Here is a 17,604-nt window from a genome sequence, read left to right on the forward strand (position 1 = left end):
AGAATTCCACATCCTTACCGCTCTTACAGTGAAGAACCCCTTACGCATTTTAAGGTTAAACCACCTTTCCTCAAGTTTTAGTGAGTGGCCACATGTTTTATTGTATTCCCTTACTCTGAATAGGTTTTTCCATATGCTAGGGTCGCCAGTACAGTATTTGTACATTGATATCATATCCCCCCTCAATAGTCTCTTCTCCAGAGAGAATAAGTTCAGTGCTTGTAGTCTTTCCTCATAGCTGATGTCCTCCATTCCCCTAATTATTTTTGTTGCCCTTCTCTGGACTCTCTCCAGTTCCAGCACATCCTTCCTGAGGACCGGTGCCCAGAACTGGACAGCATACTCCAGATGTGGCCGGACCAGAGTCTTGTAGAGTGAGCGAATAATCTCTATTTCTGGAGTGTCTATGCAATATACACCACCTGTCCACACATTCATAAACTGGTTAAGTAATTGTGTACAAAGTATTGGTGTCAATACCATCTGCACTGACTTTTTTGGGGGGTCCTAAACTCCTGCACCATATTTAAGAGGCTAAAGACCAAAAGCCCTGCCTTGTCATCAGTCTTAGAGGAGAGAAGTTCCGATTACCCACCATGTCCTCGGTGCTGCCTACATTCCCCCTCTTCAGGCTGAAGGTCCCGCTCACGTAGCCCACTTTGCCAGCCACATCTTTAAAGAGCTGGTGCACGGTGGTGGAGGCCGGGAGGTTCAGAGTGATGCGTTCATTGATGGTCTTGCAGTTGGTGGTGTCTTGGACGATGCACAGCACTCGCGGCTCATCAGCAGCATTCTCTATCTGGAAGAGATGGTAAAGACAGGTCAGAGGGCTACGTCTACCGCACGGGATGCGACAGCGCCATGCATTGGTTGCTCTGTGCACTTACAGGCTGCCAGCAGAAACAATTTAAAGTGTAATTGAGGACAATATGTTTCGTTTTGGGCAGAAGGGAGAAGGCTAGAACCCCTGCCAGGTTACTATTAGGCCCCTTTCACGCGGGCTTTCCAATCCGGTCCGCCTGTCAGTTTTTTAGAGTGACCTGGTTGGATGCTCCATGCACCCCTATGTAGCAGCCAATGTCAGCAGAGACATCTCTACTGACACCCCCTGCTTTCCGAACCAGTCCGTGAAATCCGGACGGATGGAAACCCTATTTTCCATCCATCTGGAGGATCGGGTCAGATAAGATCGGATGAAAAACGGACAGGCGGTCGGTTTTCATCTGATCTCCCATAGAGGACAGCGGCACTCTGACAGCCCTGTCTCAGCAAAGTAGGCGGAGCTGTCATCCGCCTGCTCAGTGGGGATCAGCAGATCGATCCCCACCAAGCAAAAACTGAGTCCATGGCGCACCGCCCGTGTGAAGGGGCCCAAGTCTGATGATCCGTTTGGCGAATTTCCTCACACATCCTGTTTTAGCGACAACGCCGATTCCAAGACAGGGAGTGAAGGAAAAAACTACACCGAGAATTTAGACCACAATGCAAAGCTGGTAGAGGATCTAACCCTTACATTTTATATTTAAAAAAAAAAAAAAAAAGTTTTTAAAGCTGAAGTTTGCCTGTTTAGATTTTACCTTTCCTGGTCACCCAAATATGGAATATGGTTTGTAAGAATGGTTGCTCTGGAGTTATTGGGAGGAAAAAAATAGGAGGTGGAGAAGGTCAGGGCCAGTCTCAGTGTGATGATGTTCACTAGCTGATCAAAGAGCAGTCAATATATGTGGCAGTGACACAGAGCCTGTAGATGCAGGCAGGAGGCTGCAAGTGGCAGAGTAGCAACAGAGTCAGTAAGAGCAGGACAGAGGCGGGGTAGTGGATCACAGTCTATAGGAGCATGGAACAGGTGAAACGGGGCACAGAAACTGTAGGACCAGGTAAGAGGCTGGGCAGGGGCACAGAGACTGTGGGATCAGACAAGTGGCAGAGTAGTAACAAGAATCAGTAAGAGTAGGCAAGAGGCAGAGCAGTGGCACAGAGACTGCAGGAGCAGGCAAGACGTGGAGCAGGAGCACAGAGACTGCAGGAGCAGGCAAGACGTGGAGCAGGGGCACAGAGACTGCAGGAGCAGGCAAGACGTGGAGCAGGGGCACAGAGACTGCAGGAGCAGGCAAGACGTGGAGCAGGGGCACAGAGACTGCAGGAGCAGGCAAGACGTGGAGCAGGGGCACAGAGACTGCAGGAGCAGGCAAGACGTGGAGCAGGGGCACAGAGACTGCAGGAGCAGGCAAGACATGGAGCAGGGGCACAGAGACTGCAGGAGCAGACAAGATGTGGAGCAGGGGCACAGAGACTGCAGGAGCAGGCAAGACGTGGAGCAGGGGTACAGAGACTGCAGGAGCAGGCAAGACGTGGAGCAGGGGCACAGAGGGTGCAGGAGCAGGCAAGACGTGGAGCAGGGGCACAGAGGGTGCAGGAGCAGGCAAGACATGGAGCAGGGGCACAGACACTGCAGGAGCAGGCAAGACATGGAGCAGGGGCACAGACACTGCAGGAGCAGGCAAGACGTGGAGCAGGGGCACAGAGGGTGCAGGAGCAGGCAAGACGTGGAGCAGGGGCACAGAGGATGCAGGAGCAGGCAAGACGTGGGGCAGGGGCACAGAGATTGCAGGAGCAGGCAAGACGTGGGGCAGGGGCACAGAGACTGCAGGAGCAGGCAAGACGTGGAGCAGGGGCACAGAGACTGCAGGAGCAGGCAAGACATGGAGGAGGGGCACAGACTGCAGGAGCAGGCAAGACGTGGAGCAGGGGCACAGACACTGCAGGAGCAGGCAAGACGTGGAGCAGGGGCACAGAGACTGCAGGAGCAGGCAAGACGTGGAGCAGGGGCACAGAGACTGCAGGAGCAGGCAAGACGTGGAGCAGGGGCACAGAGACTGCAGGAGCAGGCAAGACGTGGAGCAGGGGCACAGAGACTGCAGGAGCAGGCAAGACGTGGAGCAGGGGGACAGAGACTGAAGGAGCAGACAAGACGTGGAGGAGGGGCACAGACTGCAGGAGCAGGCAAGACATGGAGGAGGGGCACAGACACTGCAGGAGCAGGCAAGACATGGAGCAGGGGCACAGACACTGCAGGAGCAGGCAAGACGTGGAGCAGGGGCACAGAGACTGCAGGAGCAGGCAAGACGTGGAGCAGGGGCACAGAGACTGCAGGAGCAGGCAAGACGTGGAGCAGGGGCACAGAGACTGCAAGAGCAGGCAAGACGTGGAGCAGGGGGACAGAGACTGAAGGAGCAGACAAGACGTGGAGCAGGGGCACAGGGAGTGCAGGAGCAGACAAGAGGTAGGTTAGGGTAGGGGTACAGCCTCTAAGACCAGACAAAGGAAGGGACAGGGGCACAGAGACTGCAGGAGCAGGAAAAGGGCAGGACAGTGGCACAGAGTCCGTAGGACCAGTTAAGGGGCAGGACAGTGGCACAGAGTCCGTAGGACCAGTTAAGGGGCAGGACAGTGGCGGAGTCCGCAAAAGGCATGGTAGTGGCACAGCATATTTAGGAGCAGGCAAGAATAGAAACGCCTTTGGAATACTCTGTCCCACCTGTGTAGTTTGCGGATTGGATGGAAATGTATTATTCTGGGGATGTGCTGATAAAGTTTTTTTCAAAATCGAAAGCCTTTTCAAACCAGATGCCAGTCACTGTTTAAGAAGCAAAACTGGTTAGACCTACCATAAGCACATGCAAATTTCCAGTTATTGGACTTGCGCAAGTAAGTAGAGTAAAGATGGCGTGCAAAATGCAGTAAACCTTAGCTGGCCAAACATTATATTGTTTCGGTAAATCTAGTGGAAAATGTTATAATGTGAAATCAAACCCAAACACTTTCACATTTTATGATACCAGGCAGGTCCTTGCACTACATAACGCAAACTGAATAACAAAAATTGTATAATATATGGTCAAATACAGCAATGATTTTTCTCTGATACAATCTTTGTACTCCATTATTCATGAACCCAATAGGACTATCAGACACAGTCCAGGCCAATATTAGTTCAGCACAATCCGTATATCAAATGTTAGTGTCCAACACCGTGCAATATGGACGCCATGCTCCCGGAACACACAACAACCGGAATACCTGCGAGAATTTCTTCTTCATTTCATTAAAGATACTCTGTCTGCAACTCCAGAACAACCCCTGGGACAGAGACGAGGCCCGTCAGACATTGGACAGATATCAGCATTCAACATTATCATTATAAATTCTCAAAGGGTTTTTCTTTTTTAAATTGGAAGGTTTGGGGTGCTCCGACCTCTCCGTCATAGGAAAAAGGATGGACGACGGCACGGTTATTATTTTAATAAATAAAAAAAATAAAAAAACAGATCAACATTTTTTTCTAATTGGATATACAGCTGTCATATGACCTGGCTCTCTCCCAGCCTGTCTGCAGGGAAGCACAAGCAGGAGGAGTGCTTTGCTGCTGGTCACATGTTCATTAACCACTTAAGCCCCAGGCCTGTTTTTCACACTCGGGTGTTTACAAGTTAAAATCATTTTTTTTTGCTAGAAAACTACTTAAAACCCCCAAACATATATATATTTTTTTCAGAGACCCTAGAGAATAAAATGGAGATTATTGCAATATTTTTTATCACACCATATTTGCGCAGCGGTTTTCCAAACGCAGTTTTTTTGGAAAAAACTCACTTTTTTTAATTAAAAAATAAGAAACCAGTAAAGTTAGCTCAATTTTTTTCCATAATGTGAAAGATAATGTTACGACGAGTAAATAGATACCCAACATGTCATGCTTCAAAATTGCGCACGCTCACGGTATGGCGACAAACTTTGGTACTTAAAAATCCCCATAGGCGACACTTTAAAAAATTCTATAGGTTGCCATCTTAGAGTTACAGAGGCGGTCTATGGATCAAATGATTGCTCTCGCTCTAACGATCGTGGCGATACCTCACGTGTGGTTTGAACACCGTTTACATATGTGGGCGGGGTTTCGGTATGCGTTCGCTTCTGCGTGCAAGCTAACAGGGACAGGGCGCTTTCATTTTTTTTTTACTATTTTATTATTTTTAATTTTTACACCGTTTAAAAAAAAAAAAAAAAAAATTTGATCATTTTTATTCCGATTACAAAGAATGTAAACATTCCTTGTAATAGAAATAGGCACGACAGGACCTCTTTTTTGTGAGATCCGGGGTCAAAAAGTCCTCAGATCTCACAAGTACACTAACTGCCCATTCACACTACTGCGACTTGTCAGGCGACTGGTCAGCCTGACATGCCGCGGTCCATGCAGTGCTACAGGAACCGTTCTAATAGGAGCGACTCAAGTCGCTCCGACTAGAAAATAGTTCCTGTACTACTTCGGGGCGACATCGGAGCAACTTGCATTGACATTCATTATATGAAGTCCGTGCAAGTCGCGCCGAAGTCACGGTGCACTGGACTTCACAGGTCGCCCCTGAAGTCGTGCCGCGGTAGTGTGAACCGGCACTCAAAGATGAAAAAATAAATAATAAAATGGAAAAAAAAAAAAAAAAAAAGGGGCCTTTAAACCGGTTGCTAGGACACGACGTTTGCTGTCGCTCCGGTCCTCCAAGACCATAGAGTCGAGTGAGGGCAAGCTTGCCCTCACTCGACATCCTGTCTGTGAGGATCCGGGACCCGATAATTTTCCCCGCTGCCGGCGGGTCCGATAAGCGGGGAAAAGTACTGGGACGCGGCGAGAGGGGGCACCTCTTCCGCCACCCCGGAAGGGTGATCCTGCGGCGAATCCACCGATGAGACCACCCTTATTGGAAACCACCTGCAGTTTAAAAAAATACCAGGGTTATGGCAGCTATCTGCTCTGCTGCCTTAATACCAGTATTTAGGTTTAAACTGCCGACGTAAATAGTCGTTGGGCAGTCATTAAGTGGTTAAAAAAAAAAAAATAGTGGGCTGTCATTTACCACTGTGTGTACGCCCACATGTGTGACTCTACAGATGTGATAGGGAGAAAAAGCTAAGCAAAGAAACTGAGCATGTGCAGAGTTGCCACCACAGCTGAAAAATTCAGAGCTGAATTGGGGACATGGACAGAAGGGGGCGATAGAGAGCAGCAGGATCAACCAGGTTTTTTTTTTTGCAGACTACAGAAAAGGAATCTCACAGTGACTGAGCATGGACAGCATAGAATACACCATTTATTCACAGTTTTTTTTACGATCCGGGTTTAGTGACACTTTAAGGCAGGGGTAGGGAACCTATGGCTCGCGAGTCAGACGTGGCTCTTTTGATGGCTGCATCTGGCTTGCAGACAAATCTTTAATAAAGGGGGGCGTGTCCGGACGTGACGTGTAGTCCCAGAGCTCCGCCGCAGCTACCACTCAATCCAGTGCCATCCGCCCAGTGCCAAGGAGATTTCTGCACCCATCGACGGTACAGTTTGTGGGCTACCCACCGCTACCCTCAGTTCGTCTCTGGGTGACCGGATTACCGCACTATGGACCCCGCGGCCTACTTGCGGTACCGCCGCCGGCTCGTGTGCTGTGCATCTGATGGCCTTGGCAATCACCGCCTGGTAAGGAGACCTGCCATCCGCTCCCTGTGCCCCGACAGACACGATCTCCTTCCTCTCTGACACCCGGGGACCCGCCTCTCACGTCCCCTTCTGAGGCCTTCAGCGGCCGGCCGCCATTTTCTCAGGGCCTATACTCACCTCCTTCACTCGCAGGCCTGCAGGCCCTTCACCACTCCGGCCTCATTGCATACCTGCCTGCTCTGCTCTCTTCCCGGCACTTTCACACGGCTCCATCTACTCACTGTATAGCTGCGGCCCATGAATATGAATATTAAATAAAGGTTCCCGACCCCTGCAATATAGTGTATGGCTCTCACGGAATTACATTTGAAAATATGTGTTGTTCATGGCCAAAAAGGTTCCGACCCCTACTTTAAGGCCTCATGCACACTGGGCGTTCTAAACCCGCCAGTAACATTTGCTGTAGAATTTGTTTTTCAGCTGTAGCGGTTTTTAGCTTCTTTTTTTTAAGTAAAACTATACTCTGACAAAAACTTATGGCTCAAAAACACTGATAAACACTGAATAGCCACGTTTTTTCTGCGTTTGTAAGCTTTTATCAGTTACAGCGTTTTTGAAGCTGAAAAACCCACTAGTTCTGGGGGGGGGTTCCAGCCAGAAAACGCTGATAACAGCCTATGTGTGCATGGAAACATAAGATAACATGCTGGGGGGTTTACTGGCTGCAAAAAAAAAAAAAAAAACCCGCCTGAAGCCAAAAACAGCCGCTGTAAAAACGCCCATTGGGTGCATGAGGCCTAAGGCCCCTTTCACATGATCGGAGCGATCGGGTCCGGCTGTCCATTTTTCAGGTGGACCCGGTCGGGACACCCATTCTCCTCTATGGGGAGGCGGATGTCAGCAGACATGGCCGCTGACACCTGCCTGGCATCCGATTGGATCCCCTGAAAATCGACGTATGGAGATACGTTCGCCATGCATCCAGGCGGTCAGTTTTCATCCAATCTCACCATAGAGGAGAATGGGACTCGGAGAGGTCCGTCTCAGCAGAGTGTGAACGAGAGATAAATGCAGAAGCGTCACTCTGTAAATCTGAACATCCCCCCCCCCCCCCAAGCACAGGTGAAATAAAGTAAATCATTAACCAGCAACTTCATAAAAGGAAAAAGGAATTACAAGTCACACATAAAACACCTTCCTGTGTACAATAAACTGAGATCATCAGCCTCTAACCCTGGAGCAGGACGCCAACAATTCCTTCTATATACTATCACCGAGATCACATGACCACCAACCCATACTGACCTTACAATGGTTTATGATATGGATTACCCAAGACGACAATAAATCACAGCGGTCACACACTGAGCACACAGGCAGATCCTATTACCATGGCTTCTATGTACATTAAAGGCTCAGTCCACCTTTTATAACAGTGCATAGTGAGTCAGGTTGGTGGGGGGTTTCTATAGTATAGCCTGGGGGCCACATCCAGCCCATAGCTAAAGTCCTTAGACTCATTGCAGGGATAGTCTCTGCTCAGGTTGCGGGACTTGCTCTGCATGCTGACAGGGGGAGGGAGGCATCTGTGCAACGCGGGGCAGGGGGGGGGGGTCGGGAGGAGTCTGTGCAACGCAGGGCAGGGGGGGTCAGGAGGCGTCTGTGCAACGCAGGGCAGGGGGGGGTCAGGAGGCGTCTGTGCAACGCAGGGCAGGGGGGGGTCAGGAGGCGTCTGTGCAACGCAGGGCAGGGGGGGGTCAGGAGGCGTCTGTGCAACGCAGGGCAGGGGGGGGTCAGGAGGCGTCTGTGCAACGCAGGGCAGGGGGGGTCGGGAGGCGTCTGTGCAACGCAGGGCAGGGGGGGTCGGGAGGCGTCTTGCAACGCAGGGCAGGGGGGGTCGGGAGGCGTCTGTGCAACGCAGGGCAGGGGGGGGGTCGGGAGACATCTGTGCAACGCAGGGCAGGGGGGCGTCTATGCAACGCGGTGCAGGGGGGCCGGGAGGCGTCTATGCAACGCGGGGCAGGGGGGCCGGGAGGCGTCTATGCAACGCGGGGCAGGGGGGAGTCTATGCAACGCGGTGCAGGGGGGCCGGGAGGCGTCTATGCAACGCGGGGCAGGGGTGGGGGTGGGGCGTTTTGGAGCAGTAGGTCTGCAGTACAGTGGCAATGGACACTGATGTACAGGGGAAATATAAGGTGGTACAGGAAGCTGATGGGGAAGCAAATATGCAGGTGGGGGGGCTCTGACGGGAACTCAAGTGTGCAGGAGAGGGGGGCTTTGATGAAAACACAAAATGTTTGGGGGAGCTCTGATAAAGACAAGTGTGCGGAAAAAGGGGTCTCTGATAAGGACATAAGTGTGCGGGGATAGAAATCTGATGGGACACAAGTTTGCAGGGGCTTTGACAAGGACACAAAAGTGTGTGTGTGTGTGTGTGTGTGTGTGTGTGTGTGGGGGGGGGGGGTGTGCTCTGATGGGGACACAAGTGTGTGTGTTAGGGACACAAATGTTTCGGGGGGACTCAAGTGTGCGGGGGGGGGGGGGCTTTCCTGGGGATACAAGTGTGTGCGTGGGGGGGGGGGCGATGGGGGGGCTCTGATGGGTACACAAAAAAAAAAAAACACACTATTTTTCATGTTTTTTTTACAGCCAGAAAACACCCCTGCCAAAAACTGCTGGTAACAGCCTGTGTGTGCATGGAGACGTCGGACGACATGCCCGGGGGAGACGTCGGACGACATGCCCGGGGGAGACGTCGGACGACATGCCCGGGGGAGACGTCGGACGACATGCCCGGGGGAGACGTCGGACGACATGCCCGGGGGAGACGTCGGACGACATGCCCGGGGGAGACGCCGGACGACAGGCCCGGGGGAGACGCCGGACGACAGGCCCGGGGGAGACGCCGGACGACAGGCCCGGGGGAGACGCCGGACGACAGGCCCGGGGGAGACGCCGGACGACAGGCCCGGGGGAGACGCCGGACGACAGGCCCGGGGGAGACGCCGGACGACAGGCCCGGGGGAGACGCCGGACGACAGGCCCGGGGGAGACGCCGGACGACAGGCCCGGGGGAGACGCCGGACGACAGGCCCGGGGGAGACGCCGGACGACATGCCGGGGGAGACGCCGGACGACAGGCCCGGGGGAGACACCGGACAAGCGCTGTGAATGAGGGAAAGCAAAAAAAAAAAAAAAAAACCTAAATATGCTAAAAATACCTTCAGATAAATTAAAAAAAAAAAAAAATTGTGCCCATATAAACAATGTATCTGAAGGGAAATTTAATTTTATTTAAGAGCATTACATACAAATTTAAGATCTCGTTTCTATAAAACAGAGCGTGGTTTACGTTGATTGGCTCTTTGGGTGTTGCAGATAAGCGAGAAGAAGCCAGATCTGCGATGGAATAATCCAGTGAGGTAATAAATCCGAGATTACATCCACCACCAATCCGTGTTCACAACTCACTGGCTAAAGGTCATTCAAGGAGCAGAGCTCCGGGTGATTACTCTACAGTATTATGTGATATCGACGGCCAACCTCCATCTTCGACACGGCCTGCCACTTCCTGAATGTCAAGACGTGCTTAAAGCTAGTAGTTCACCATTGGCTCAAGCCTTGCAATAAGGGCCAGAAGGGTCCCCAAGAAAGTTATCCAGGAGAGATTAAAGCAAACCTACACATAAAATGAAATGTTTCTAAGAATCATCAACACGTTACTATTTGCAATGATCAAAATAGCAGAAAAACGAATCCCAAGTACATCGAGCAAACTAAAGAGTAGAACAGCAGATTACAGAATTAATACAAAAGAAAAACTCAGTGCTGGTATCTTTTAGTGCAGAGGATACAGGCACAGGATTTTTTTGGGGGGGGGGGGGTCGAGAGGTTACAAGGAGTGGAATCTAGGAAGGGTTGGCCGATCCGTGAGGGGGTTGGTCTGAGGGTTGGCAGATTCGGGGAGGTTTGGCCAATCCGTGAGGGGGTTGGTCTGAGGGTTGGCAGATTCGGGGAGGGTTGGCTGATCCGTGATGGGGTTGGTCTGAGGGTTGGCAGATCTGTGTGGAGGGCTAGCATGAGAGTTGGGGGGGGGGAATTGCAAGGGAGGGTCAGTTTGAGGGATCCAAAGAAGGTTCAAATAAATCCAGGGAGAGTTAGCATGAGGGCTGGGGGTCCAGGGAGAATAAGCTTGAGAATTGGGAGATCCAAGGCCTGTTTTAAGAAGGGTTAGGGCTCCATTCACACCTGAGCATATAGTTTTCAGGCTTTTTTTTGGGGCGTTTTGCAGGCGTTTGGAGGCAGGCATTGACATTTAAAACACGTGTTATCTGCCAAAAAAGATGCTTATGTACTTTTTTGAGCTTCAGGCATTTTGTTTCAGGCGAAAAAATGCTCATATGTGAACAGGGACCATTGAAATTAATGGGGTTTTGCTTGATGGGCGTTTTGAGACTTGCGATGAGAGGTGAGACTTGACTTGAGAGATGAGCGTTTTACAAGCTGAAAAACGCTCAGCTGTGAACAGGGTCTAAGTGTGAGTGGTACCAGTGAGGGTCAGAGAGTTACAAGGAGGGTTGGGAATCAAGTGAGGGTAAGCATGAGGGTTGGGATATCCAAGGATTTTAAATTATTTTATTGGGTTTATTGGAATTGGGTCATTGTGGAGGGTAGATGTGAGAAGTGGGAGGGTTGGTAGATCTGGGGATGGTAAAGTGGGGAGGGATGGTAGATCCAGGGGGGGTGGGCAGTAAGGGTTGGCCAATCTGGGAAAGGTTGGTATGAGAGTTGGAAGATTCAAGGAGGGTTAGCATGAGAGTTAGTGAGGGTGTTACAAGGGAGGGTCAGTTTGAGGGATTTAAAGAAGTTTAAAATAAAGGGTGGGAGCTCCAGGGAGGGTTGGCATGAGGGCTGGGGGTCCAGGGAGGATAGGTGCGAGTGCTGCGAGATCCGAATTCTGCTTTAAGAAGGGTTAGTGTGAGTGGTACCAAAGAGGGTCAAGAGGGTTAGGGTCAATGAAGAGTAAGCATGAGAGTTGGGATATCCTAGGATTGTTTCATGGAGGGTTACGGGGAGAGCTAGCATTTCAAGGACAACAGGCAAGAAATCTGGGAGATCCAAAGACTGTTTTAAGAAGGGTTAGTATGAGTGTTACCAGGGACGATCAATGTGAAAGTTGCAATGAAGTTTAGGAATCAAGGGAGGGTTAGTTTGAGGGTTGGGATATATAAGGATTGTTTCTTGGAGGAATACAGTGAAGGCTATGGATCCTGGGAAGGTTAGCATTAAGGTTAGGAGAACCAGGAATGTATTATTAGAGAAGAGTAATGCCTCGTACACACGCAACGATTATCGGCCGACCGATCGTCCAACTTTTGTCCAGAGTTGTGTTTTGTTGGTTGGAATGTCCCTAGACTGCACACGAATTTTCTCGGCCAACAAAAATCTACTTCAGAAGTGATGTCATGTGCTGGTTTACTTTGTGTGTTTTTTCTTCTCTGAGCATGCCCAGTCTTGCTCATCAGATTTTTGTCTGCCGAAATCTGTACTGACTGACGGAAAATCGGCCGTTGTGTTGACGGCCAACAAAAAATTTTATAGCCTGCACACCAGATTTTATTCGGCCGAAAAGTCGGAGTCGGTTGTCGAAAGCATCATACTAACAAGCCGAAAATCGGCCGATCAGACGTTGGCCAAAAATTCACGGCCAATAATTGATGCGTGTGTACGAGGCATAAGGTCCCTTTCACACACTCCGTCCGTTGGACGGTGTCCGTTTTTCTCAGCGGGGGATCGAGCCGCCGATCCCCCGCTGAGCAGCAGGAGGACAGCTGTGTCTCCGCGCTGTGTGCGGAGACACAGCTGTCAGTTCCCCATGCATCTCTATGGGGGAAATCGGGTGAGAATGGACCGTCAGTCCGTTCTCACCCGATCCCATCCGATCCGCTGGACGGATGGAAAATAGGGTTTCCATCCGTCCAGATTTGACGGATCGGATGTCAGCGGACATGTCTCCGCTGACATCCGATCCCCCATAGAGATGCATGGGGGGGACCGTTCAGATCCGCCAAAAAAACGGACAGGCGGATCTGAACAGTCCGTCTGTGTGAAAGGGGCCTTATGTTAACGACTGCTCCACTTGATGCGGTTATTTTAAAAACCCCGCCTTCGACAGCCATTAAAAAAAATTTAAATAGGGCACCCCAGGAAGATAAAGAATTTAGTGTCCAGACATCTTTAGGTGCTTGGCCTTAAAGAGAACCTGTCATGCCTAACCAAGAGTATAAAAGTATCTTTAATTCTGTTTTATGCCTCTGAAAAACCTTGAATCCTACACCCAAAGTCTGGTGTTCTGAAGGTACTCTTTGGCAACCTTGCATTCATCTATACACTTTGGTAAACATGACAGGTTTACTTTGACTCAGTAAGTTAGATTTACTTAGGAAAACAAGCAAATCTTTTAATAACCTTTATTCCCATCACCCACAGCGAGAACAAACAGAAATTTCTGTATAAAGCTTCAGCTTACGGCGCGACTCACCTGGCTGAGGATCCGGAATTCACCTTTGGATTTGGAGCATGACTGAAATAGGTTGACTAGGAACCGGATCATCGAGGAGTCCGAGCTGTGAGTCATGTGCAGATTTTTCAGCACTTTCCTTTATGGTAGGTACACCCTCCAGCCAGCTCTGAGCAGGCCACGCTGACATGTTTCATAGCTCCAGAGACCGTTCTCAATCCCAAGACCATGGAAGGGGGGCCTTGTAGCCAACGCCAGCGCCCGGCTAAAACCAAATGACCGTCTTTTCTTTGACTTTATTCAGAAGCGAAAGTCACAACCACTTCCTGCTTTCTGAGAAACTTTCTTACTCAATTCTTATCAGTAAGACTTTGAGCTGCAATATAACATCCACTATACCCTACGTCACCCGGCGGTCAATGCAGAGGAATTCACGATGCAAGGAAGGAGATTTAGAGGCCCCAATGGCGAGAGCAGTGGGTATAAAATGCCATCAGTCTCCGCATTTCATTAGACCATTATGAGGAACAATAGGTCAGATAGGCTTGTGTGATAGAGCTTGTCCACCAAATCTGACAAGCACAGGTGGAATTCAATTATAAAATCTAAAGCCAAAACTTTAATCACTTGACCTCCGGCAGGTTTTACTCGGGCATTTTATGCCATTTATCACTGTGCTACTTTTACTGGCAGCAGGAAAGGAGGCAACGCCGCTCCAGGAGAAAGCGATAAACTCCTTGATAATCGAGTGCCGGTCCAACCCGTAGTCTGACCAATATATCCAGAGAAGAGAAGAGGGAACGCACTTCACGATGCAAGGAGATCTTTATTTCCATAAAATCATCCAACATAGAATAATGAAATTACAATAACTTCATGACACACAACGGAAGGAAGCACGGTGGCCGCGTTTCACAAACTTAATCGCTTAGTCATAACTAATGTTCGTTAGTAAATGTTAATTATGAGTAAGCGATTACCGTATATATTCGAGTAGAAGCTGACTTTTTCAGCATGTTTTTCATGCTGAAAAAGCCCCCCTCAGCAGTGTGCATGCGCCACTGCTCGGGAAAGCCCACTTTCAGCTATTCCCGGGAAGACGGCGCATGTGCGGTGACGTGTTGGCGCTGGGCTGCGCCATTTTTAAATGTAAGGCGCCTCACTGAAAGGTTAGACTCCTCCTCAGCTCCTACATCTCCTCAGGAGATGCAGTGCTGCGGGCATGGTACAGGAGACTCTCCAGTACCATGCCCTCAGCCCTGCAAATCCTGTACTATGCCTGTACCATCTGTGCCATGCCTGTACCATCTCCTATGCCATACCCACAGCCCTGCATCTCCTGTACCATGTCCGCAGCCCTGCATCTCCTGTACCATCTCCTGTGCATTGCCCACAGCCCTGCATCTCCTGTACCATGTCCGCAGCCCTGCATCTCCTGTGCCCTGCCTGTACCATCTCCTGTACCATGTCCGCAGCCCTACATCTCCTGTGCCATGCCTGTACCATGCCTACAGCCCTGCATCTCCTGTACCATGTCCGCAGCCCTGCATCTCCTGTACCATCTCCTGTGCCATGCCCACAGCCCTGCATCTCCTGTATCATGTCCACAGCCCTGCATCTCCTGTGCCATCTCCTGTGCCATGCCCACAGCCCTGCATCTCCTGTACCATGTCCGCAGCCCTGCATCTCCTGTACCATGCCTGTACCATCTCCTGTGCCATACCCACAGCCCTGCATCTCCTGTACCATGTCCGCAGCCCTGCATCTCCTCTGCCATGCCTGTAACAACTCCTGTGCCATGCCCACAGCCCTGCATCTCCTGTGCCATGTCCGCAGCCCTGCATCTCCTGTACCATACCTGTGCCATCTCCTGTGCCATGCCCACAGCCCTGCATCTCCTGTACCATGCCTGTACCATCTCCTGTGCCATGCATCTCCTGTACCATGTCCGCAGCCCTGCATCTCTTGTACCATGCCCACAGCCCTGCATCTCCTGTGCCATGCCTGTACCATCTCCTTGTGCCATCTCCTGTGCCATGCCCACGGACCTGCATCTCCTGTACCATGTCCGCAGCCCTGCATCTGCTGTGCCATGCCTGTACCATGCCCACAGCCCTGCATCTCCTGTACCATGTCCGCAGCCCTGCATCTCCTGTACCATGCCTGTACCATCTCCTGTACCATGTCCGCAGCCCCTGCACCATGCCCGCAGCCCCCGTTTTGCGTCTCGTGGTGGTCCAGTTGGGTCCAGTAGCTGCTGCATTTCGCACCCTAGGCTTATACTCGAGTCAATTAGTTTTGCCAGTTTTTTGTGGTAAAATTAGGTGCCTCGGCTTATACTCGAGTATATATTCAGTATAAATTTCATTATTTTATGTTGGATGATTTTATGAAAATAAAGATCTCCTTGCATCTTGAAGTATGTTCACTCTTCTCTTCATCTACTTTTACTGGCAATTGCTCGGTCATGCAACACTGTACATAAAATACATTTATATAATTTTTTTCACACAAATAGAGCTTTCTTTAGGTGGTATTTGATCAGCACAGAGTTTTCTATTTTTTTACTATAGAAACAAAAAAAAATTACGGATATTTTGGAAAACAAAAACTATTTGCTACAAGATATTTTTACAAATATATAATTAAAAAAAAAAAAAAAATATTATATATATATATATATATATATATATATACACACACACACAATCATTATATTATGTACATTAATTATATTCTATTACATATAGAAAGCTGCTTGCTGTGGGGCACTCAACAGGAGGGAGGGACCCGAGAAGAGGAGGATCCGGGTTGCTCTGTGCTAATCCACTGCACAGAGCAGGTAAGTAGAACATGTTTGTTAATTAACTTTACGACCGCCCGCCGCAGTTATACTGTGGCAGGCAGACGCTCCTGCGCGAACCCTTGTAGGTATGTGTCGGTCGCACGCAGACACCTAGCCTGACACCCGCGATCGCTCCCCGCTGAGAGAGAAGAACGGTCAGCTGTTGTAAACACAGCCAACCGTTCTTCCCCCTGGAATGATCATAGAGCCCCTGTGATCTTTCTATATAGGATCCCAGATCTCTATGGTCATTCAAATGCCACGCCCCACTACAGTTAGAAACACAGTATTAACCTCTTCCCTGCCAGTGTCATTATTACAGTGATAGTGCATATTTTTAGCTCCAATTACTGCAGTAATGTCACCGATTCCCCCCAAAAGTGTAAAAAATGTCAGTCAGGGGTCCGATCTGTCCGCTGCAATGTCGCAGACCTGCTAAAAAGAAAAAACCACACACAAATTATATAAATCTTTCCCGTAGTTAGTAGTCACGATAACTTTTGTGAAAACCAATCAAAATACGCTTATCCCGATTTTTTTTTACAAAAAAAAAAAAAAAAAAAAAAAAAAAAAAAAAAATCGCAGAGGTCATCAAATACCACCAAAATAAAGCTCTATTTGTGGGGAACAAAAGGGCATGAATTTTATTTGGGTACAGCGTCGGACAACCGCAAAATTGTCCATTAAAGTAACGCAGTGCCGAATCGCAAAATATGGCCTGGTCATTAAGGGGGCAAATCCTTCCGGTCCAGTGGTTATATATATATATATATATATATATATATATATATATATATATATATACATACACACACACACCTATCTGTTTGCATCAGCAAACTCCCTGACATCTACAATTGATAAGTGGAGGATTTGGGTTGATTGGCACACCTCAGGCGTCCTGTAGTAGTCCCGTTAGACCTTACATGTAATGATTTTGATAGCCAACCAACGGCAAGCTCTGACTCGCCCTGTTTGGTTGTTCCATTTTCTGTTACTATTACTGCTTCTTTCTGGTGTTTTGTGCATTTTCTTTCTTTATTATTCATTGCACATCAAGCATGGTATCCCAGATGCGGGCTAGCGCCTCTTTGTATGGTCATTTGGGAGCCAAACATTACTATTGTTATTTTACTGTTTGTTCAATCTCTTTGTATAATCAATCAATAAACTATTGAACTAAAAAAAAAGGACTTTACAATCCCTTTAATCATGGGGATCAATGGATGCAGCAGCGGGGCTCAGCAGTCCACGAGTGCCCCCATGGTAATTAGTTACCTATTGGGGGCACCAGCAAGAGGAGGAGGAGCCAGAGGAGCCTGAGTAGAGGCAGATCGGGGCCGCTCTGTGCAATTCTATTGCACAGGGAAGGTAAATATAACACGTTTTGTTAATTAAAGAAAAAAAAAAATTACTTTAACTGTACCTTAAATGACAGACAGATGACACTCAGTTGCGGCCAAGCGGCAGACGCAGCTGACTGGTGTGAAATTCTTCGCAGTAAACCGCCTACGAGAGGCGGCAGAAGTGGAACAAACTTGGAGGAGGGTTTGGTAGAAGATTCAATGAAATAAATTGGCTTTGTACAGATCGCGGCAGCTGCCAGCGTTTCACAACACTTTGCCGAAATGGAAAAAAATAAATAAAAGAAAAGGAATGATCGCCAACTTCAAGATGAACAAAACAGTCAAAAGGAAGCCAATGAAGCGGCCCCTGGAGACGGACGCTCCACTCTAGAACTTTCCAGATTGT

At 49.2% G+C, this 17,604-nt stretch overlaps 1 protein-coding gene across 7 annotated transcripts in view; it reads right to left on the reverse strand.

Moving 5' to 3' along the window:
* The window catches only part of USP47 (ubiquitin specific peptidase 47), a 130,859-nt gene that overhangs the window by 91,226 nt on the left and 22,029 nt on the right, over window positions 1-17,604 (reverse strand). For 3 of the 7 annotated variants that reach the window (XM_082269622.1, XM_082269623.1, XM_082269620.1), the window contains exons 2-3: window positions 4,081-4,140; window positions 596-799 (exon numbers count right to left, since the gene is read on the reverse strand). In XM_082269622.1, the coding sequence (XP_082125748.1) occupies window positions 596-799; window positions 4,081-4,140 (264 nt within the window). Of the gene's footprint in view, window positions 1-595; window positions 800-4,080; window positions 4,141-13,028; window positions 13,261-17,604 lie in introns of those variants that run through there. The other 4 variants (XM_082269626.1, XM_082269625.1, XM_082269621.1 and 1 more) reach the window with 3 other exon arrangements.

Source organism: Pelophylax lessonae (assembly GCF_965119305.1).
Source record: "Pelophylax lessonae genome assembly, chromosome: 10".
Classification (NCBI taxonomy): Eukaryota; Metazoa; Chordata; class Amphibia; order Anura; family Ranidae; genus Pelophylax; species Pelophylax lessonae.